At 39.2% G+C, this 23952-nt stretch overlaps 1 protein-coding gene across 5 annotated transcripts in view; it reads left to right on the top strand.

The window, feature by feature from the left end:
* The window catches only part of LOC139751290 (uncharacterized), a 126096-nt gene that overhangs the window by 903 nt on the left and 101241 nt on the right, over nucleotides 1-23952 (top strand). Inside the window, exons 1-4 of one of the 5 annotated variants that reach the window (XM_071666612.1) lie at nucleotides 253-376; nucleotides 3997-4128; nucleotides 10987-11104; nucleotides 12074-12247. In XM_071666612.1, the coding sequence (XP_071522713.1) occupies nucleotides 4042-4128; nucleotides 10987-11104; nucleotides 12074-12247 (379 nt within the window). In that variant the 5' untranslated portion in view covers nucleotides 253-376; nucleotides 3997-4041. Of the gene's footprint in view, nucleotides 1-252; nucleotides 377-423; nucleotides 719-785; nucleotides 898-3996; nucleotides 4129-10986; nucleotides 11105-12073; nucleotides 12248-23952 lie in introns of those variants that run through there. The other 4 variants (XM_071666615.1, XM_071666616.1, XM_071666614.1 and 1 more) reach the window with 4 other exon arrangements.

The raw sequence follows: 23952 nt of genomic DNA, 5'->3' as shown, positions 1-23952 counted from the left end.
AAATTATCAATGATAATATCGATTTATTTATTGTGTTAATATTTATGCTTTTCATTCAATGAATGCTAAATCATAGTGAAGATAACAAGTTTTGTTCGAATTAGATACTACGTTCTGACTTTGGCTTAATTGATATCAAAAGTCCCCCTCAATCTCTATAGATATTGGATAATATAAGTTTCTACATAATTTGTGGAGAAAGAACGTAAAATGATGTTATAAGCTCAAGTATGAATGAATTTGAATGCTATTTCATAACTGAAGTCAGGCCAGAGAGAAGAAGGTCATCTGACGTGTGAAGAAAACAATGCACAAGTGTTATAGTATATCAGACTTTTAATGACCTTCCACGGTACACCTGCCTAAAATAATTGAAGTAAGTTGTGAGTTTGTTGTTGTTATATATTGTAACGTCGGTAACGCTTTTTTTTTCAAAATTATGGTGCGTGTGAGAGGAAACTTACGACTTTCCTTTTGGCTCAGATGAATATTGCGTCAGTTTTGTTGATATGTGATTGAAGTGCTACCGGCGCCAGAGAGGACAGTCGCCAGTCAGGACAAGACGCCACTGATTCCAATATGTGAAGGGAACAGTCCAAGCCAACGGTCTCCTCAACGTAACCAACCTTACTGTCAAGCCTGTCATTACATTCGCTGCCAGCCAGAACAGTAGTGCATGACCCATCACGATTGACCCTGCATGGTGTCAAACTTGCTAGTGAGATGACTTGGGGGGTTAGGTTGAAAGTAAAAATCATGTTTAGAGTAAGGGTGAGACACATTGGCCTACCTGTGGTGTGACTTGTTCTGTCTGGTCACCTTAGGACAGAACCTCGAAATTTGCTGAAGTAAAGATTATTTACAGTGATATGAGGAATGCTGAAGGATTGGAGAAGGGTTAGTGAAATTCAGTTATAACATTGTAGGAAGCCCAGTCATCTAGTGAAATTTATATACATATTCACACTTTTGCTTTTCTGTTTATGGTTGATTGATTTAGTTTCTTAGTGTCGTTTACATTGATCTAATACTTAACTTTTCAAGTTCACCAGGGGTTACATCATACAGCATTAACTAGGTGTTGTAGTGATTGCTTTTATGCCCCTTAAGACATGTGTTTAATTAAAGTACAGTATTTGACATTTTGCTAACAGGAAAGAAACATGTATCATAGTGAATAATAGGAAAAGTCACGAAAAGAAAGATCATGAGAGGCATATATATGTTTTGGAAACACCTGAGTGAGTTTGTCAGCAGTTTTGATGTAAGAGACCAGTTATTAATGATGAGTGATTTTAGTGCAAAGGTAAGTAATGTGGCATGTTCAGGGTATGATTGGTTCGCATGGGATATTCAGTATTAGGAATGGAAATGTTAACAGCTTGTGGAGTTGTGTGCTGAAAAAGGACTGGTGATTGGAAATACCTGGTTTGAAAAGAGGGATACACACAAATATATGTATGTGAGTAGCACTGGTGGTCAGTGGGTATTATTGGATTGCACATCAGTTGATATACGTGTTAAAGGAGATTTTTGGATGTAAATGTGCAGAGGGGGGGCAGCTGGTTAGGTGTCTGGTCCCTGTCTTGAAGAGACAAAGGTAAAGATTAGAGGTTTTTGAAAAAGAGGAAACAATGTCAGGGAGAAGAGAGGGGTGAGAGTAAGTGAGCTTGGAAAAGAGGCTTGTGTGAAGAAGCACAAGGAGGGTATGAGTGTAGAATGGTAAGAGATGAGAGTAAATAATGAAAAGGGAGTGGATGAAGAATCAGAGGTAGTGTTAGGGGAGTACTCCTGGCGTGTGCAAGAGATGCATGTGGCTTGCTAAAGGTAGGAAGTGGACAGCTTCGAAAGGTTAGTGAGTAATGGGAGAAGGAATTAAAGTTGCAATTGAAAGAAATATGAGAGGCACTTGAGCAATACTTACAAGGGAGTACAAATGATTGTGGGATATATAAGGTAAAGTGGCATAAGGTTAAAAGGAAGGTGCAAGGGTTGAAAGAGGGCAAATGAGAGTTGGTGATGAGTGAGTAATGACTAACTTTAGGGAGAATAAGATGTTTTTGAAGGAGGTAAATAATGTATGAAAAATAAGAGAACAAGGAACATTGGTGAAGGGTCCAAAAGGGGAAGTGATAACAATTTAGGGTTTTTGATTTGGAGTGAGAGTGTCATTAAGAGTGGTTTGGTGAAGAAAGAATATGTGGTGAAAGCCTTGCATAAGATGAATTGTAGCAGGGCACCTGGATTGGATGGTATTGCAGTTGAATTTGTTAAGAAAGGGAATGAATGTGTTGTTGATTTGGTGGAAAGGATTTTCATTGTATATGTATGGATCATAGTGAGGTGCCTGAGGATTGGCGGAATGCATGCATAGTACCATTGTGTAAAGGCAAGGTGGGTAAAGGTGATTGTTCCAAACAAAGAGGTATAAGTTTGTTGAGTATACCTGGTAAGTTGTATGGGAGGGTATTGATTGAAAGTGTGAAGGCTTTTACAGAGTATCGGACTCTGGAGGAGCAGCATGGTTTCAGAAGTGGTAAAGGATGTGTGGATCAGGCATTTGCTTTGAAGAATGTGTGTCAGAAATACTTAGAAAAGCATATGGGTTTGTATGTGACATTCATGGATTGGCATTTATTGATTTAGAGTAGGCACATGATAGGGTTGATAGATATGCTTTGCATTTATTGATTTAGAGTAGGCACATGATAGGGTTGATAGATATGCTTTGTGGAAGGCCTTGAGAATATATGGAGTGGGAGGTAAACCACTAGAAGCAGTGAAAAGTTTTTATCAAGAGTGTAAGGCTTATGTACGAGCTGGAAGAGAGGACAGTAAATGGTTCCATGTGAAGGTTGGTCAGTGGCAGGGGTGTTTATAAATGTGAGAACCTTGGAGAGAAGTGTTAGTATGGAGACTGTGAGAGATGAAAGGACCTAGAAAGTGTGTTAGTTGTTGTTTACTGATGATATAGCATTGGTGGTGGATTCAGGTGAAAAACTGCAGCAGTTGGTGACTGAGTTTGGAAGAGCATGTAAAAGGAGAAAGTTAAGGATGCATGTGAATAAAAACAAGGTTATTAGGTTTAGCAGGGTTGAGGGGTAGGTTACTTGGAATGTGAGTATGAATGGAGAAAAATTGGAGAAAGTGAAATGTTTCAGATGTCTGGGATGTTGATATGGCAGCAAACGGAGCCGTGGAAGCGGAAGTGAGTTATAGGAGAGGGGGGCTAAGGTTCTGGCAGCACTGAAGGATGTAGGGAAAGAGAATGTTATCTCTGAGGGCAAAAATGGGAATGTTTGATGGATTAGTAGTCTTAACAATATCATATGGATTTGAGGCATGGGCTGTGTGGAGGGTGGTTGTGTTGGAAATGTAATGTTTGAGAACAATTTGTGGTGTGAGGTGGTTTAATCGACTAAGTAATGAAAAGGTAAAAGAGATTTATGGTAGTGAAAGAGTGTGGTTGAGAGAGCAGAAGAGTGTGTGCTGAAATGGTTTGGATGTATGGAGAGAATGAATGAGGAAAGGTTGACAAAGAGGATATATGTATCAGAAGTGGAGATAACAAGGAAAACTGGGATACCAAATTGGAGATGGGAGGATGGAATGAAAAAGATTTTGAGTGATCAGGGCCTGAACATGCTGGAGGGTAAAAGGAAGGCATGGGATAGGGTGAATTGGAATTATATGGTATACTGGGATCGATGTGCTGTCACTGGACTATACCATGGCATTTGATGCATCTGGGGTACACTATGGAAAGGTCTGTGGGACCTGGTTTTGGATAGGGAGCTTTGTTTTCGATGCATTACACATGACAACTAGAGAGTGAGTGTGAGTGGATGTGGTCTTTCTTCATCTGTTCCTGGCACTTCCTTGCTAACACAGAAAATGGCATTCAAGTATGAAATAGAATATATATATGTGTGTGTGTACAGTATTATATGTATATAGTTTTATCTCACATAACTCCTTTTTTTTTTCTTTTCTCAGATATGAATGACTTATTGAGAATATAGACAAGAGATACCTGACAAGATGGCAGGGAATGCAAGGCATGTTATTAACATGGCGAACTCTATTGTTGGAGTGTCCATCCTGTCTATGCCTTTTTGCTTTAAAGAGGTAAGATACAATTTGTTTTACTTTTTATTTAGCAATTGATATTGTTATGTCTTCTAGTGACATAAATAATTAAACTAAAAGAAATGAAGCATGTATTATTCAATTCCTATTCATTGCTATTTTACTCATCATGGTATAGGTTTGTGTATCCTAAATGAGTAAGAAAGGTTGAAATGAAAATTGATACATGTTTTGGAAAGCCAGAATGTTATGAGCTACTTACTGTTTAACCTTATACATATCAAGGCAGTTAATGCAATTGATAGCTATAGATTACCTTTGTCATTGTATCAATATCACCTTTGCCTAAAGTAATTAGAAGCTACCAGACTTTGTCTGCTTGTGGTTACAGGAAATAGAATTGTTACCCCCTGCACCAGCAAGGTAGTGACAGGAAAACAGATAAAAAAGGCCACATTTGTTCACACTCAGTCTCTAGCTGTCACGTGTAATGCATCGAAACCACAGCTCCTTATCCACATTCAGGCCCAGCAGACCTTTCCATGGTTTACCCTAGACACTTCACATGCCCTGGTTCAGTCCATTGACAACATGTAGAATCCGGTATACCACATTGTTCCAATTCACTCTATTCCTTGCATGCCTCTCACCCTCCTGTATGTTCAGGCCCTGATTGCTCAAGATCTTTTTCAGTTCATCCTTCTGCCTCCAGTTTGGTCTCCTGCTTCTCCTTGTTCCCTTCACCTCAGACACATATATCCTCTTTGTCAATCTTTCCTCACTCATTTTCTCCATATGTCCAAACCATTTCAACACCCTCTTCTGCTCTCTCAACCGCACTTGTTTTGCTTCCACAAATATCTCTTACCCTTTCATTAATTACTTGATCAAACTACCTCACACCACATATTGTCCTCAGATATTTCATTTCTAACACCTCCACCCTCCTCTGTGCAACCCTATCTATAGCCCATGCCTTGCAACCATATAACATTGTTGTAGCTACTATTCCTTCACTCATTCCCATTTTTGCTCTCCGAGATAACATTCTCTTCTTCTACACATTCTTCATTGCTTCCAGAAACTTCACCCCCTCCCCCACCCTGTGACTCACTTCACCGCCATAGTACCATCCTTTGCTAAGTCCACTCCCAGATATCTAAAACACTTCACTTCCTCCAATTTTTCTCCATTCAAACTTACATTCCAATCAACGTGTCCCTCAACCCTACTGAATAAAACAACCTTACTTTTATTCAGATTTGCTCTCAACTTTCTCCTTTCACACACTTTTCCAAACTCAGTCTCTAGTCTCAGCAGTTTCTCACCTGAATCAGCCAGTAGAGCTGTATCATCGGTGAACAGCAACTGACTCACTTCCCAAGCCCTCTCATCCACAACAGACTGCATACCTGCCCCTCTCTCCAAAACTCTTGCACTTACCTCCCTAACCACCCCATCCATAACCAAACAACCATGGGGATATCACACTCCCCTGCCACAAACTGACATTCACTGGGAACCAATCACTCTCCTCTCTTCCTACTCGTACACATGCCTTACATCCTTGATAAGAACTTTTCACTGCTTCTAACATCTTACCTCCCACACCATATACTCTTAAATCCTTTCACAAACCATCTCTATCATCCCTATTATATGCCTTCTCCAGATCCATAAATGCTACATACAAATCCATTGTTTTTCTTAGTATTTCTCACACACTTCTGAGACCACACTGCTCCTCCCCAATCTGATGCTCTGTACATGCCTTCACCCTCTGTCATATAATTTCCCTGGAATACTCGACAAACCTATGCCTCTGTAGTTTGAACACTCACCTTTAACTCCTTTGCCTTTGTACAGTGGCACTATGCACTCATTCCATCAATCCTCAGGCACTTCACCATGATCCATACATACATTGAATATCCTTACCAACCAATCAACAACACAGTCATCCCCTTTTTTAATAAATTCACTGCAGTACCTTGCCAGAGTTCATTTCCGCAAAGCTTCCAGTACCTCTTCTCTCTTACCAAACCATTTTCCCTGACCCTCTCACTTTGCACACCACCCCACCCAAAACACACCCTATATCTGCCACTTTTATCATGAAACACATTCAACAAACCTTCAAAATACTCACTCTGTCTCCTTCTCACTTCATCACTACCTGTTATTACCTCCCCACTTGCCCCCTTTACCAATGTTCCCATTTCTTCTCTTGTCTTATGCTTTTTTATTTACCTTCTTCCAAAACATCCTTTTATTCTCCCTAAAATTTAATGATACTCTCACCCCTACTCTCATTTGCCCTTTTTTTCAACTCTTGCACCTTTCTCTTGATCTCTTGCTGCTTTCTTTTATACATCTCCTAGTCATTTACGCTACTTCCCTGCAAATGTCGTTCAAACGCCTCTCTTTTGTCTTTCACTAAGAACCTTACTTCATCCCACCACTCAGTACCTTTTCTAATTTGTTCACCTCCCACCTTTCTCATGCCATAAGCATCTTTTGCACAAGCCATCACTGCTTCTTTAAATACCTCCCATTCCTCACCTACTCCCCTCATGTCTTTTGCTCTCACCTTTCTACAATCTCTCCTGGTACTTCCTTACACAAGTTTCCTGTCCAAGCTCGCTTACTGTCACCACTCTCTTGAGGGACAAGTTAATTGGGATGTAAGTTTGAATGGAGAAAAATTGGAGAAAGTGAAGCGTTTTGGATATCTGGGAGTGGACTGAGCAGCAGATGGAACATTGGAAACAGAAGTGCGTCACAGTATGGGAGAGGGGGCCAAGGTTCTGGGAGTGATGAAGAATTTGTGGAAGGAGAGAACATTATCACAGAGCAAAAATGGGTATGTTTGAAGGAATAGTAGTTCCAACAATGTTACATGGTTGCGAAGCATGGTCTATAGATAGGGTTGTGAGGAGGAGGATGGATGTGTTGGAAATGAAATGCTTGAGGACAATATGTGATGTGAGGTGGTTTGATTGAGTAAGTAATGAAAGGTTAAGAGAGATTTTTTTTGTTTTATTATTTTGCTTTGTCACTGTCTCCTGCATTAGCGAGGTAGCGCAAGGAAACAGACAAAGAATGGCCCAAAGCACCCACATACACATGTATATACATACACGTCCACACACGCAAATATACATACCTATACATCTCAATGTACACATATATATACACACACAGACATATACATATATGCACATGTACATAATTCATACTGTCTGCCTTTATTTATTCCCATCGCCACCTCGCCACACATGGAAAAACAACCCCCTCCCCCCTCATGTGTGCGAGGTAGCGCTAGGAAAAGACAACAAAGGACCCATTCATTCACACTCAGTCTTTAGCTGTCATGTAATAATGCACCGAAACCACAGCTCCCTTTCCACATCCAGGCCCCACACAACTTTCCATGGTTTACCCCAGATGCTTCACATGCCCTGGTTCAATCCATTGACAGCACGTCGACCCCGGTGTACCACATCGTTCCAGTTCACTCTATTCCTTGCCCGCCTTTCACCCTCCTGCATGTTCAGGCCCCGATCACTCAAAATCTTTTTCACTCCATCTTTTCACCTCCAATTTGGTCTCCCACTTCTCGTTCCCTCCACCTCTGACACATATGTCCTCTTGGTCAATCTTTCCTCACTCATTCTCTCCATGTGACCAAACCATTTCAAAACACCCTCTTCTGCTCTCTCAACCACACTCTTTTTATTTCCACACATCTCTCTTACCCTTACATTACTAACTCGATCAAACCACCTCACACCACATATTGTCCTCAAACATCTCATTTCCAGCACATCCACCCTCCTGCGCACAACTCTATCCATAGCCCATGCCTCGCAACCATACAACATTGTTGGAACCACTATTCCTTCAAACATACCAATTTTTGCTTTCCGAGATAATGTTCTCAACTTCCAAACATTCTTCAAAGCTCCCAGAATTTTCGCCCCCTCCCCCACCCTATGATTCACTTCTGCTTCCATGGTTCCATCCGCTGCCAGATCCACTCCCAGATATCTAAAATACTTTACTTCCTCCAGTTTTTCCCCATTCAAACTTACCTCCCAGTTGACTTGACCCTCAATCCTACTGTACCTAATAACCTTGCTCTTATTCACATTTACTCTTAACTTTCTTCTTTCACACACTTTACCAAATTCAGTCACCAGGTTCTGCAGTTTCTCACATGAATCAGCCACCAGCACTGTATCATCAGCGAACAACAACTGACTCACTTCCCAAGCTCTCTCATCCACAACTGACTGCATACTTGCCCCTCTTTCCAAAGCTCTTGCATTCACCTCCTTAACAACCCCATCCATAAACAAATTAAACAACCATGGAGACATCACACACCCCTGCTGCAAACCTACATTCACTGAGAACCAATCACTTTCCTCTCTTCCTACACGTACACATGCCTTACATCCTCGATAAAAACTTTTCACTGCTTCTAACAACTTGCCTCCCACACCATATATTCTTAATACCTTCCACAGAGCATCTCTATCAACTCTATCATATGCCTTCTCCAGATCCATAAATGCTACATACAAATCCTTTTGCTTTTCTAAGTATTTCTCACATACATTCTTCAAAGCAAACACCTGATCCACACATCCTCTACCACTTCTGAAACCACACTGCTCTTCCCCAGTCTGATGCTCTGTACATGTCTTCACCCTCTCAATCAATACCCTCCCATATAATTTACCAGGAATACTCAACAAACTTATACACCTCTGTAATTTGAACACTCACTCTTATCCCCCATGCCTTTGTACAATGGCACTATGCAAGCATTCCGCCAATCCTCAGGCACCTCACCATGAATCATACATACATTAAATAACCTTACCAACCAGTCAACAATACAGTCACCCCCTTTTTTAATAAATTCCACTGCAATACCATCCAAACCTGCTGCCTTGTTGGCTTTCATCTTCCGTAAAGCTTTTACTACCTCTTCTCTATTTACCAAATCATTTTCCCTAACCCTCTCAATTTGCACACCACCTCGACCAAAACAACCTATATCTGCCACTCTATCATCAAACACATTCAACAAACCTTCAAAATACCCACTCCATCTCCTCACATCACCATTACTTGTTATCACCTCCCCATTTTCCCCCTTCACTGAAGTTCCCATTTGCTCCCTTGTCTTACGCACTTTATTTACCTCCTTCCAGAACATCTTTTATTCTCCCTAAAATTTAATGATACTCTCTCACCCCAACTCTCATTTGCCCTCTTTTTCACCTCTTGCACCTTTCTCTTGACCTCCTGCCTCTTTCTTTTATAAATCTCCCACTCATTTGCATTTTTTCTCTGCAAAAATTGTCCAAATGCCTATCTCTTCTCTTTCACTGATAATCTTACTTCTTCATCCCACCACTCACTATCCTTTCTAATCAACCCACCTCCCACGCTTCTCATGCCACAAGCATCTTTTGCGCAAGCCATCACTACTTCCGTAAGTACATCCCATTCCTCCCCCACTCCCCTTTCCTCCTTTGTTCTCACCTTTTTCCATTCTGTACTCAGTCTCTCCTGGTCCTCACACAAGTGTCCTTCCCAAGTTCACTTTCACCACTCTCTTCACTTACTCTCACTTACTCTCACCACTCTCTGAAAATAAAAGGAGTGTGGTTGAGAAGCAGAAGAGGGTGTGTTCAAATGGTTCGGACCTATGGAGAGAATGAGTGAGGAAAGATTGACAGGGAGGATATAAGTGTCAGAGGAGGAGGGAACAAGAAGCAGGAGAACAAATTGGAGGTGGAAGGATGGAGTGAAAAAGATTTTGAGTGATCGGTGCCTGAACATGCAGGAGGGTGAGAGGCGTGCAAGGAAGAGAGTGAATTGGAACAAGTAAGTAAAGAAAGGGTAAGAGAGATGTGTGGAAATAAAAGAGTGTGGTTGAGAGAGCAGAAGAGGGTTTGTTGAACTGGTTTGGACATATTACCATAAATCTCTCGTACCCTTTCCTTACTCATTCAAACCACCTCACACCACATATTGTCCTCAAACATTTCATTTCCAATACATCCACCCTCCTTTGTACAACCCCATCTGTAGCCCATTCCTCGCAACAATATAATATTGTTGGAAGTACTGTTCCTTCAAACATGCTCATTTTTGCTATTTGAGATAATGTTTTCTCTTTCCACGCAGTCTTTATTGCTCCCAGTAAAAGTTTTGTAGTTAATGCTGTAGTTGCTCTTATATATCATGATTGTATGGCTGAAGTCAAGGCATACATAGTCCACTAATGCACCTTTTAAAAAGTATTCTTAAACCATTTTGAGGGTGGATGGTTACCATGAAATCCAGTTTTAGCAAGCACTGAGCTAACCAGTTTCTTCATAATACAGGTAGAATATTGAAAAAGCAAGTTTCAGATATTTGCAAACTCCCAAAATCCTTGATTCATTTCATTTAAGATTAATCCCAAATTGTAGCATGAAATATAACTAAACAATTTCAGTGCATGTGTGTTAAAGTAACATTTTGAACCAGCATTAGATAGACAAAACACTCAGTGATCAAACCTCATTTTATGACCCATATAGTACAAGTATTTCTAAAATCCATAAAAATCCAAACTCCACACATTACTTGATCTGAAATGTTATGGATTTCTGATATTCTATTTGTATATGATAAATTTTTTGTTGAAAACTTGAGTATAGCTAAAAGTCATATAACACAGTGATCAAAATGGCTTCCATATTATGTCTCATCATGATACTAGTGCACCAAAGAATTATCATATCCTTATAGAAGACTCAGGGTTTCACTTTACAATTTTGATGTTCATGAATCTCTGGTTGCTAATTGTTTGAAAATTATTGTATCTTGCAGACGGGCTTGGTTTTAGGGGTCTTGCTGGTGTTGCTGAGTGGACACATTACCAAAAAGACTTGTATGTTCCTCATCCGCTCTGCAATTATGGCACGCAGAAGGAGTTATGAATTCCTTGGTGTGTATGGAATTATTTCATTTTTTCAATGCAATAAGTCTGACCAATGAGTGAAATACATATATATAGGGTGTGTTGTTATATTGTCCAGAAAGATTTGTCGCATCCTCCTGTGTAAGAAATGGTTAATTTTCTTGTTTTTCAATGTCTTCTTGTACTGTAGCAGTACTCATATCATAGGTGATGGCTTCCAGCTATCTTTATTGAAACCAGATATCTCATGTGAAAATTGGATTTCATACACTAATTGTTGACATGGTAAGTTTCTTTTGAGGGCATGAAGCTGTGAGGTGAAATATGATTGTGTGGAATGAGTGCCTGTACAGTTGCATTTAGGTTTCATCAATAGCCAGATTTTCCAGAGCTTCTAGACCTGTTTCTTTCGTGATAAAAAAATTCTGAAAATTTATACAGTATCTCCTGTACTTGTCTGAAATAAAGGATTAAGAGTTCTTTTGGTGTGTGTCAACAAGGTACTCCACATTGGTCTCACCTTCAAGGTAGTTTTCATTTTCTCCACATTTTATGGTGACCCATAATAAGTTTCATGCAATAAAGAATATAATGTCTTACCATACCAAGTGATGGTATAATTTGACATTGAACTACGCACTGTACATGTTATCAATATACAGCACAGTATGTACATGTACTGTATAAAACATGTATGCATAAATTGGGTTCTTTGTGTTATTGGTTTAGGATTATTTGTTCTTGGCTTCATTGGTTTAAGTTTAGTCTTAGAACTTTTTCATCTTGATGAAAGACAGATCCAGGAGCTCTCGGAAAATCTGCTATTGATGAAACTAAAATGTAACTTTATTGCCTACTTTGTCATGTTGAGGCCAAGAATGCACCAAACCTTTTCATCAAGGAAAAGGTTTTGGCATCTTAAAAGATTTATAGGCTATTATGTATGCATGTCTTCTATGGGTATTATACTGCTAAAGAGAAAATTTTATATTGCAGCATTCCATGTATTTGGAGTAAGTGGGAAGCTGTTTGTTGAACTCTGCATGATTCTCTTCCTTGTCGGGATCTGCATATCCTTCCATGTTGTGATGGGTGACTTAGCGCCAGCCATTGTTGCCCGATTAATGAATGTAGACAACTCCCCATCACTGCGTTGCACTCTTCTTATTGGTGAGCATTATTGATTATTGTTTTGCTTTATGCTTAAATTTTTGTATTCTTGTACATTGCCTGTTTTGTTATCTTCATATTTTAAACTAGTGATAAGCATTTTATAGTCTTGCATTCTTCTTATGAAAGATTATTATTGCATATCACTATGAATTATTTTATTTGTTGATATTTTTTATTTTTATTACATACGTTCTTGTCTGCAATTACTAATTGTCATCGCTCATGTATTCTTTGTGTTTTGGCTGCATTGAACAATGTGTCTTCCATTTCTTGATTTGATGATTATCATTTTTGTCCATCTGTACTAAAGTATTCAAATCACTATAATGCATTTATTTCTTAGTTGGTCTTTATTAAACACTGTCCCCAAAATGTTCATAATATCCTTTTACACTTGGTATATTACTAATGAAGTTTCTCCCTGAGATGGTTTATCTCTTGAGCTGTGAGAGATACCTTTTACTTCCAGGGGTAAGAAACCTCTCAGTCCCCTAAACCTCTGGTGAGGGTAGTGCCTCTTACCCAAAGAACCCACCTATTTGTTGATACTATAATGGCCTTGGCTTGGCCTGTGTCCACCCTCAACCAACCATTCAACAACCTCTGGTTTTCCCCTGGCCACTAGTACTGCCTTGTCTCAATATGTGTTGGATCACACACATTACGATGTATATCCACTTATTTTTTCTAGCTTCATCCTAACATGGATGAGTATTCTTTTTCATGGAGGTAGATTTTTTCATGCTTCTTCCATCCAAACATGGATGAACATTTTGTCTGACTTGGTATCATGAAATTGACTTTGATTTAACTTGTAGAATTTTTGTGGTGTTTGTGAACACTACTGACTTGGTAGCATCTCTCACTTGGTTCACAGTCAGTTGTATGAAAATTCCCACATTCATGGCATGTGCATCCTGTGCATTCCAATCTTTTGAATATTACTTGTAATTAGTGTACTGCCTGCTCAGTGTTGATATATATTTATTGTTCAGTTGTGATCTCTTTCTGTCTATGTTTCTGTATCTCTGTTGGGCCATTCTTTCGTTTGCTTCCTTGCGCTACCTCGCTAATGCGGGAGACAGCGACAAAGTATAATGATATAAATAGATTTATATTTATTTATTTTGCTTTGTCGCTGTCTCCAGCAGTAGCAAGGTAGCGCAAGGAAACACACGAAAGAATGGCCCAACCCACCCACATACACATGTATATACATACACGTCCACACATGCAAATATACATACCTATACAACTCAACGTATACATATATATATACACACACAGACATACACATATATACACGTACACATGCCTTACATCCTCGATAAAAACTTTTCACTGCTTCTAACAACTTGCCTCCCACACCATATATTCTTAATACCTTCCACAGAGCATCCCTATCAACTCTATCATATGCCTTCCCCAGATCCATAAATGCTACATACAAATCCATTTGCTTTTCTAAGTATTTCTCACATACATTCTTCAAAGCAAACACCTGATCCACACATCCTCTACCACTTCTGAAACCACACTGCTCTTCCCCAATCTGATGCTCTGTACATGCTTTCACCCTCTCAATCAATACTCTCCCATATAATTTACCAGGAATACTCAACAAACTTATACCTCTGTAATTTGAGCACTCCCTCTTATCCCCTTTGCCTTTGTACAATGGCACTATGCACGCATTCCGCCAATCCTCAGGCACCTCACCATGAGTCATACATACATTAAATAACCTTACCAACCAGTCAACAATACAGTCACCCCCTTTTTTAATAAATTCCACTGCAATACCATCCAAACCTGCTGCCTTGCCGGTTTTCATCTTCTGCAAAGCTTTTACTACCTCTTCTCTGTTTACCAAATCATTTTCCCTAACCCTCTCACTTTGCACACCACCTCGACCAAAGCACCCTATATCTGCCACTCTATCATCAAACACATTCAACAAACCTTCAAAATACTCACTCCATCTCCTTCTCACATCACCACTACTTGTTATCACCTCCCCATTTGCGCCCTTCACTGAAGTTCCCATTTGCTCCCTTGTCTTACGCACTTTATCTACCTCCTTCCAGAACATTTTTTTATTCTCCCTAAAATTTAATGATACTCTCTCACCCCAACTCTCATTTGCCCTCTTTTTCACCTCTTGCACCTGGAACAAGAGCAGGAAAAACAAATTGGATGGGGAAAAGGGGGGGGAAAGTGAAAAAAATTTTTAAAGTGATGGGGTGCCTGAACGCAGGAGGGGGGAGGGGCTTTGCAAGGAAGAGAGTGAATTGGAAAAAAAAGTAAGTAAAGAAAGGGGTAAGAGGGTTGTGGGGAAAAAAAAGGTTTGGGTTGAGGGCCCAGAAGAGGGTTTGTTGAACTGGTTTGGACATATTACCAAAATTTTCTCGTCCCCTTTTCCTTATCTTAAAAACCCCCTCCCCCACCCCCTTATTGCCCCTCAAAATTTTTTTTCCCAAAACCCCACCCCCTTTGCACCCATCGGGACCCCATTCCTCGCAAAAATTAATTTTTTTGGGAAAGTACTTTTCCCTTTTAAAAAACATGCTCATTTTTGTTTTGAGAAAATGTTTTTTTCTTTCCACGCAGTTTTTTTTTGCCCCCTTTAAAAAAGTTTTGTTTTTAATGTGTATTTGGCTTTAAAAATTGATGATTTTTATGGTGAAGTCAAGGCAAAACTAGCCCCATAATGCATTTTTTAAAGGGTTATTTTTAAAAACCATTTTTGGGGGGAGGGGTCCCATAAAATCCAGTTTTAGAAAGCACTGAGAAACCAGTTTCTTCAAATACAGGTAGAATATTGAAAAAAAGCAATTTTCGATTTTTGGAAAAACCCCCCAAAAATCCTTGATTCATTTCTTTAAGAAAACCCCAAATTGTGAAATGTTTTTCAAACTAAACAATTTCATGCATGTGTGTTAAAGTAAATTTTAAACCGGGCATTGATAGACAAAAAAACTCAGTAAATTAAAACCCTTTCTTTTTATGACCCATTTTATAGAAAAATTTATTTCTAAAAACCCAAAAAACCCAAAAATTTCACAATTATTGATCTAAAAATTTTTTGGGTTTTTTCTGATATTCTTTTTTTTCTTTTTTTTAAAATTATGTTTTTTAAATTTTTTTTGTTGGAAAAAAAAACCTTTGAGGTATTTTGGGCCCTTTAAAAAAAAAAGGGTCATATAACCAGTGATCAAAAAGGCTTCCTATTATGTTAAATCATGTACTAGGGGCCCCAAAAGAATTATCAAAATTCCTTAAAAGAAGTCGGGTTTAAATTTTTAAATTTGTTTGCTTTAAATTTGGGTTGCAATTGTTTAAAAAATTATTGTATTTCCCGGGAGGGGTTGGGTTTTTAAAGGGGTCTTGTGGTTTTTCCCTAAAGTGGACACATTAAAAAAAGGGACTTGTATGTTCCTCACCCGCTCTGCAATTTTTTGGAAAGAAAAGGGGAGTTTAAATTCCGGTGTGTAGGGGAATTATTTCTTTTTTTTTCAATGAAATAAGTCTGCCCAAAATTTGAGGTGAAATAAAAAATATATAGGGTGTGTTTTTTATATTGTAAAGGAAAGATTTGTCGCACCCCTCCTGTGTAAGAAAGGGTTTTAAATTTTTTTTGTTTTTCAAGGTTTTTTGCTGTAGCGTACTCATATATGGGGGTTTGGCTTCCAGCAAAATTCTTTTTGAAACCAGATATTTGTGAAAAATAAATTTTCATACAAAATTGTTGACAGGGAAAGTTTCTTTTGAGGGCTTGAAGCGGGTGAGGTGAAATTTTGTTTTGTGTGGAATGAGGGGCCTGTACGTTGCTTTTAGGTTTTTTTTAAAAATTTGCCGGGATTTTCCAGAGCTTCTAAAATTGTTTTTTGTGATAAAAAATTTTTTAAAAATTTTTACAGTTTTCCCCTTTGTACTTGTCTGAAAAAAAAGGGGATTAAGAGTTCTTTTGGGGTTTTTGTAAACAAGGTACTCACTTTGGGGTTCCCCTTAAAGGTTTTTTTTTCCCATTTTTCCCCAAACATTTTTGGTGCCCCATAATAAGTTTCATGCAAAAAAAGAATATAATGCTTCCATCCCAAGGGGAGGGGATAATTTAAATTTTGAATTTAAGCACTTTTACATGTTTCAATATACAGCACGGGTTTGTAATGTATTTTATAAAAAATGTTTGCAAAAATTGGGTTCTTTGTGTTTTTGGGTTTGGGATTATTTTTTCTTGGCTTCTTGGGGTTTTAATTTTAAAGTCTTAGAATTTTTTCCCTTTCTTGATGAAAGAAGATCCAGGAGCTCTCGGAAAAATCTGCTATTGATAAAATTTTAAAATGTAACTTTTTTGGGCCTACTTTTTCATTTTTTGGGGCCCAAAAGAATCCCACCAAACCTTTTTTTCAAAGGAATGGTTTTGGCATTTAAAAGATTTATGGTATTATTATGATGTTTTTAAAGGGTATTATACTGCAAAAAGGAAAATTTTTTTATTGCGGGCATTCCATGTATTTGGATTTAAGTGGGAAGCTGTTTTTTAAACTCTGCATGTTTTCTCTTCCTTTTGGGATCTCCCAACCCTTTCCTTTTTTTTGTGATGGGGGGGGTTTTTGCGCCACCCATTGTTGCCCCGGATTTAATGAATGTGGGAAAAAACCCCCTTACTGCGTTGCACTCTTCTTTTTTGGTGGGCTTTATTGATTTTGTTTTGCTTTATGTTTTAAATTTTTGTATTTTTTTGTACTTTGCCTGTTTTGTTTTTTATTATTTTAAAAACCAAAGGGAAAAGCATTTTATAGTTTTTGATTTTTTCTTAGGGAAAGATTTTTAATTGCATATCATTTATGAATTTATTTTATTTTTTGAAAATTTTTTTTTTATTAAATACTTTCTTGTCGGGCAATTATTTAATTGTCATCGCTCATTTTTTTCTTTTTTTTTTTTGGCTGCATTGAAAATGTGTCTTCCATTTCTTGTTTGATGATTATTTTTTTTTTATCTGTATTTAAAGTTTAAAATTCATTTAAAATTTGCTTTTTTTTTTTCTTGTTGGTTTTTAAATTCAAAACATGCCCCCCAAAATTTTTTTCAAAATTTACCCTTTTTTACACTTGGTATATTCCCTAATAAAGGGTTTTCCTCCTGGGGATGGTTTATCTCTTGAGCTGGAGAGTTTCCTTTTTATTCCGGGGGGTAAAAAACCTCCAGTCCCCAAAACCTTGGTGGGGTATCCCCTCTTAAAAAAAAGAACCCCCCCTATTTGTTGATACTATAATGGCCTTTGGTTTGGGCCCTTTGGTCCCCCCTCAACCAAACCCATTCAAAAACCCTCTGGTTTTCCCCGGGCCCTATTTACGCCTTTCTCAATATGTTTTGGGAAATCCAACTTTCCCGGTAATCCACTTATTTTTTCTAGCTTCACCCAAACAGGGATGAGTATTTTTTTTCAGGGAGGTAGTTTTTTTCATGCTTCTTCCATCCAAACAGGGATGAACTTTTTGTCTGATTTGGTACCCATAAAATTTGATTTGTTTAAACTTGTAAAATTTTTTGTGGTTTTTGTGAACATACTGATTTTGGTAGCATCCCCTCACTTGGTCACATTCAGTTGTAAAAAAAATTTCCCCACTTCATGGCATGTGCACCCTTTGTTTCCCCAATTTTTTTGAATTTATTTTGAAATTAGTAGTTACTCCCTTTGGCTCAGTGTTAAAAATTATATTTATTGTTCAGTTTGATTTTTTTTCCCTGTCTATGTTTCTTTTAATTTTGGGTTGGGCCTTTCTTTGTTTGCTTCCTTGCGCTCCCTTTGGGCAAATGCGGGAGACGGGAAAAAAGTAAATGTATAAATAGTTTTTAATAATTTTATTTATTTTGCTTTGTCCTGCCTCCAGCAGTAGAAAGGGGTAGCGAAGGAAAACCCACAGGGAAAGGGGAATGGCCCAACCACCCAAAATTAACATTTTTTATCCCATCCCGTCCACACAAAAAAAATATCCCTACCAAACAACTCAACGTTTACTTTTATTATAAAAACCCCAGACATAAAAAAATTTTACACGTAAAATCCCTTTTACATCTGAAAAAAAACTTTTTCTTTGCTTCTAACAACTTCCCTTTCCCACCCCAATTTTATTCTTAAATCCCTTTCCACAGAGCTTTCCCCCCTATCAACTCTTTCTTATCCCTTTCCCCCAGACCATAAATGAAACTTTAAAAATTTCCCCATTTGTTTTTCCCAAGTTTTCTCAATAATTTTTCTAAAAAGCAAAACTGATCCAACCCCCTTCCCATTCTGAAACCACATGCTTTTCCCCCAATTTGAGCTCGGGTACAGGGCTTCACCCTCTAAATTCTTTACTCTCCCTTTAAAATTTTTACCGGGTTTACTCAACAAATTATCCCTCTGAAAATTTGAGCACCTCTTACCCTTTTGGGTTTTTGGTACAAGGGCACTAGGGCCCCCCCCATTTCCCCCAACCCTTGGCACCTCACCATGGTCAACATAATTAAAAAACCCTTTAACCCAAAACCAGTAAAACAAACAGTCCCCCCCTTTTTTAATAAATTCACTGCAATACCACCCCAAAACCTGCTGCCTTCCCTTTTTCATTTTCTGAAAAGCTTTTTATACCTTTTTTCCTTTTTCCCAAATCAATTTTCCCTTTAACCCCTCCATTTGCAAACCCCCTCGCCCCCAAAGCACCCTATATCGGGCCACTCTTTCATAAAAACCCCATTCAAAAACTTCAAAATACTCATCCATCCCCTTTTCTCCAATCCCCATACTTGTTATCACCTCCCTTTTGCCCCTTTTCCCGGGGAAAGTTCCCATTTGCTCCCTTTTTTAGATTTTATCTACCCCTTTCCAAAAACTTTTTTTTAATTCCCCCAAAAATTTTTAATGATCCCTTCTCCCCCCCAACTCTCATTTGCCTTTTTTTTCCCACCTCTTCCCCCCTGGTTGGAAAGGGTTATTTAAGGGTATGTTGATTTATGGTGAGGGCCTGGGTTTGGGGGGAATGCTTGCATAGTCCCATTGTAAAAAGGCAAAGAGGAAAGAGTGAGTGTTTTAAAATTACAGGGGTTTTAAAAAAACCCCTTGTTTCTTTATTTCCTTTTTTTTCGTTTAAATTTTTTTTTTTTGGGGTTTGGGGGGTAGTTGAGAGGGGGGGAAAGGCATTTACAGAGCATCAGATTGGGGAAGGCATTTTGGGGTTTTCGGGAAGTGGTGAAGATGTGGGGAAATGGTTTTTGTTGAAGAATTTTATTGAAAAATTTCCCTTTAAAAAAAGGAAAAAGGGATTTGTTTTGTAGTTTTAAAGGGAAATTCTGTAGAAGGGATATGATAGAGTTGATAGGATGCTTGGGGGGGGGAAAAAAAAGGTTTAAGAAAAGGGTTTTGGGGGGGAGGCAAAGTTGTTAGAAGCAGTGAAAAGTTTTTACGAGGATGAAAGGCATGTGTACATTTTGGAAGAGGGGGAAAAGTGATTGGTTTTTCAGTGAATGGGGTTTGCGGCAGGGTTGTGCCCGGGTTCTCCATGTTTTTTTTTAATTTTTGGGTTTTTTGGATGGGGTTGTTGGGGAGGTGAATGCGGGAGTTTTGGAAAAGAGGGGAAAGGGTTAGGGAATTTTGTGGAGGGGGAAAAGGTTTTTGGAAGTGTAAAGTTGTTGTTCGTTGAGGGAACGCGCTGGGGGGCTGATTCATTTTGGAAAAAACTGCAGAAGGGCGGTAAAACTGAGTCTGGTAAAGTGTTTTAAAAGAAGAAATTTAAGGGAAAATGTGAATAAGAGTATGGAAATTAGGTACGTAGGGTTGGGGGTTTCAAGTCAGTTGGGGGGTTTAATTTTTTAAAATGGAAAAAAAATTGGAGGAATTAAATGTTTTAGTATCGGGGTTTGGGGATCTGGAAAGCGGATGGAAACCATGGAAGGGGAAAGTGAACTTGGGGTGGGGGAGGGGGTTTAAAATTTTAGGACCCTTTTGGAAGAATGTTTGGGGGTTGGAGCTGTTTCTTGAAAGCAAAAATGGGAAATTTTTGGGAAGGAATAGTGGGTGCCCAAACAATTTGTAGGGTTTGCGAGGGGGGGGGTTTAGGGGAATGGGGGGTATTTTTTTTGGCAGGAAAAAGGGGGAGGTGGGAAATGAAAATGTTTGAGGACAATATGTGGTTTTGAGGGGGTTTTTGATCGAGTAATAAAATGTAATGATAAGAGAGATTTTGGGGGAAATAAGAGAAGGCGTGTTGAGGGCAAAAGGGGGGGTTTGTTTTGAAATGATTTGGGCACAGGGGAGAGAATGGTGAGGGGAAAAGATTGACCAAGGGGAAATTATAGGGTGTCAAAAGGGGGAGGGAAATTACGAGGGGGAAGTTGGAGACCCAAATTGGGGTAAAAAGGGTGGAGTGAAAAATTTTGAGGGATGGGGGCCCTAAACCATGCAGGGGGGTGAAAGGGCGGTCAAAAATTTGGTGAATTGGTTGGGGGGTTAAACCGGGGGTAAACGTGCTTCAAGGGAAATTGAATCAGGGATGTAAAGGGGCATTGGGATAAACCCATGGAAGTTGTGGGGGGCGGTTTTGGGGGAAAGGGAGTGTGGTTTTGGGGAATTTTAAAACATGACAGATGGGACTGAGTGTAAAACGAAGGGGGCCTTTGTTGTTTTTCTACCCAAACCTCCCCAAAATTGGGGGGGGAGGGGGATGTTATTCCATGTGTGGGAGGGGGTGGCGGAGGGGAAATAAATAAAGGGAGCCGAAAGAATTTGACAGGGTGTATTTTTGTTTTAAGGTTGTGTTGAAATTATATTGTGTAATTGAGTTAAATGGAAAGTATATTTGGGTTGTTTGTGGCCCGGTTTTTTTAAATCATGTTTTTGGGGGGGGGTTTTGGGCCCAAATTTCTTTTGTCTTTTTCCCTTGCGTTCCCTCCCCAAAACAGGGGGAAAAGGAAAAAGCGAAAAAAGGCAAAATAATTAAGTTTTTAAATAAATTTAATTGGGAATATTTTTTAATTAATTTTTTTATTTTTTTATAAAATTTTGTATAATTTTTATTTTTTATATTAATTTTTATTATTAAACCCCCCAATTTTAATAATATATATATATTTTTATATTTATATTTTTTTGGGGGGGATGTTTGAGGAAAATTTTGGGGTGTGAGGGGGTTTTGATCAAATTGTGGAAACCGAAAGGGTTTAAGAGGTTGGTGGAAATAAAAAAGGGGGGTTGAGGAGCAAAAAGAGGGTTTTTTGATTTTGGTTTTGGGAACATGGGGGGAAAAAGGGGTTGGGGGGAAAGTTTTTGCCCAAAGGGGGATATTTGTGTGGGAAAAGGTGGAGGGAACGAGGGGAAGGGGGAGCCCAAAAATTTGGAGGGGGGAAAAGATGGATGGGAAAAAAATTTTGTGTGATCGGGGTTTTAAACAGCAGGGGGGTGAAAGGAGGGAAAGGAATAGAGTGAATTGGAGCTTTTGTTTTTATCCCGGGGGGTTGGGACTTTGCTTGTCGGGTGGTTTGAACAAGGCATGTGAAGGTCGGGGGGAAAACCATGGAAACGGGTGTAGGTTTTGGTATTTTTCCGTTTGTGGACGTATGTTTTATAAAGTTTTTTTTGGGGGGGTTTTGGGCCCATTTTTTTCTTCTTTTTTCCTTGGGCGTACCTCGAAAACCGCGGGAGCACCCGAAAAAGTTAATAAAAAAAAAAAAAAAATATATTATTATTATATTTTATTATATATAAAAATTTTAGAGAGAAAAAAAAAGATTTTTTTTTTTTTTTTGGAGGGAGGTAGAAAAAGTGGAAAGAGAAGGGGGGGAAAAGGGGAAAAAACCCAGTGAATGGGGTAATGGGGGGTTTGTTAAACAAAGTGGGGGTGATGTGAGAAGGAGAGGGGGAGGGGTTATTTTTAAAAGGTTTTGGTTGAATGGGTTTGATGTAGCGTGGCAGATGGTGGGGTGTCTTGGTCGAGGTTGTGTGAAAAATTTGGAGGGGGGTTGGGGAAAAGGATTTGGTAAAAAAGAGAAGAGGTATTTAAAAGTTTTACGGAACATGAAAGTCGGGGAAAGCAGCGGGTTTTGGGTTGGTATTGCTTTGGGAAAATTTTTTTAAAAAAAGGGGGGGGGGGACTGTATTGTTAAAGGGTTTTTAAGGTTTTTTTTCGTTTTGTATGATTATGGGAGGTCCCTGAGGTTTGGGGGAAAAGCTTGCATAGTGCCATTGAAAAAAGGCAAAGGGGGATAAAGAGGAGTGCTAAAAAAGGGGTATAAGTTTGGGTATTCCGGGTTTTAAATTTTATATGGGGGGTTTTGACTGGGGGGTTGAAGGAATGTACAAAATCAGATTGGGGAAGAGCAGTGTTGGTTTTAGTTTTGGGTTTAGAGGATGTGGGGAAATAGGTTTTAGCTTTGAAAATGTTTTGCGAAAAAATACTTGAAAAACAAATGGTTTTGTATTTTTAGTTTTTAGGGTTTCGGGAGAAGGCAAAATGATAGAGTTGATAGGTGCTCTGGGGAAGGTTTTAAATTAATATAGGGTTTGTTGGGGGCAAGTTGTTAAAAGCAGTGAAAATTTTTTTATCGGGGTTTGTAGGCCCTGGGGTAGTGTAGGAAGAGAGGAAGTGTTTGGGTTTTCTCAGTGAATTTGGGTTTTTGCGGGCGGGGGTGTGTGATGTCCCCATGGTTTTTTAAATTTTGTTTATGGTTGGGGTTGTTAAGGGAGGTAAAAGCAAGAGTTTTGGTTTAAGAAGGGGGGAAGTAGGGGCCGTCTTTTGGGGAAATCAGAGAGTTGGGGGAAGTGAGTCGTTTTTGGGTTAAATGTTGTACAGCCGGGTTTGGCTGATTATGAAAGAAAAACGGCAGAAAAGGGGGGATTGATTTTGGTAAAGTGTGTGAAAAGAGAAAGTTAAGAGTAAAGGGAAAATTTAAGGGAGAAGGTTATTGGGTTTCCAGAAGGGGGGGGGGTTAAAGCCCAGTTGGGAGGTAATTTTTGGAATGGAAAAAAGTGGAGGAAGTGAAGTGTTTTAGATACCCTGGGGTGGATCGGGCAGGGGAGTGGTTCCAACAATGTTGTATGGTTGCGAGGCGTGGGCTATGGATAGAGTTGTGCGCAGGAGGATGGATGTGCTTTAAATGAGATGTGTGAGGACAATATGTGGTGTGAGGTGGTTTGATCGAGTAAGTAATGTAAGGGTGAGAGAGATGTGTGGAAATAAAAAGAGCGTGGTTGAGAGAGCAGAAGAGGGTGTTTTGAAATGGTTTGGTCACATGGAGAGAATGAGTGGGGAAAGATTGACCAAGAGGATATATGTGTCGGAGGTGGAGGGAACGAGGAGAAGTGGGAGACCAAATTGGAGGTGGAAAGATGGAGTGAAAAAGATTTTGAGTGATCTGGGCCTGAACATGCAGGAGGGTGAAAGGCGGGTAAGGAATAGAATGAATTGGAACGATGTGGTATACCGGGGTCGACGTGCTGTCATTGGATTGAAACAGGTCATGTGAAGCGTCTGGGGTAAACCATGCAAAGCGTGTGGGGCCTGGATGTGGAAAGGGATCTGTGATTTCGGTGTATTATTACATGACAGCTAGAGACTGAGTGTGAACGAATGGGGCATTTGGTTTCTTTCCTAGTGCTACCTCGCACACATGAGGGGGAGGGGGTTGTTATTCCATGTGTGGCGAGGTGGCGATGGGAACAA

The sequence above is a fragment of the Panulirus ornatus genome, chromosome 11 (assembly GCF_036320965.1).
Source record: "Panulirus ornatus isolate Po-2019 chromosome 11, ASM3632096v1, whole genome shotgun sequence".
NCBI classification, from domain to species: domain Eukaryota; kingdom Metazoa; phylum Arthropoda; class Malacostraca; order Decapoda; family Palinuridae; genus Panulirus; species Panulirus ornatus.
Note: the sequence above shows the minus strand (reverse complement) of the source record. Positions and strands in the feature narration are given on the sequence as shown.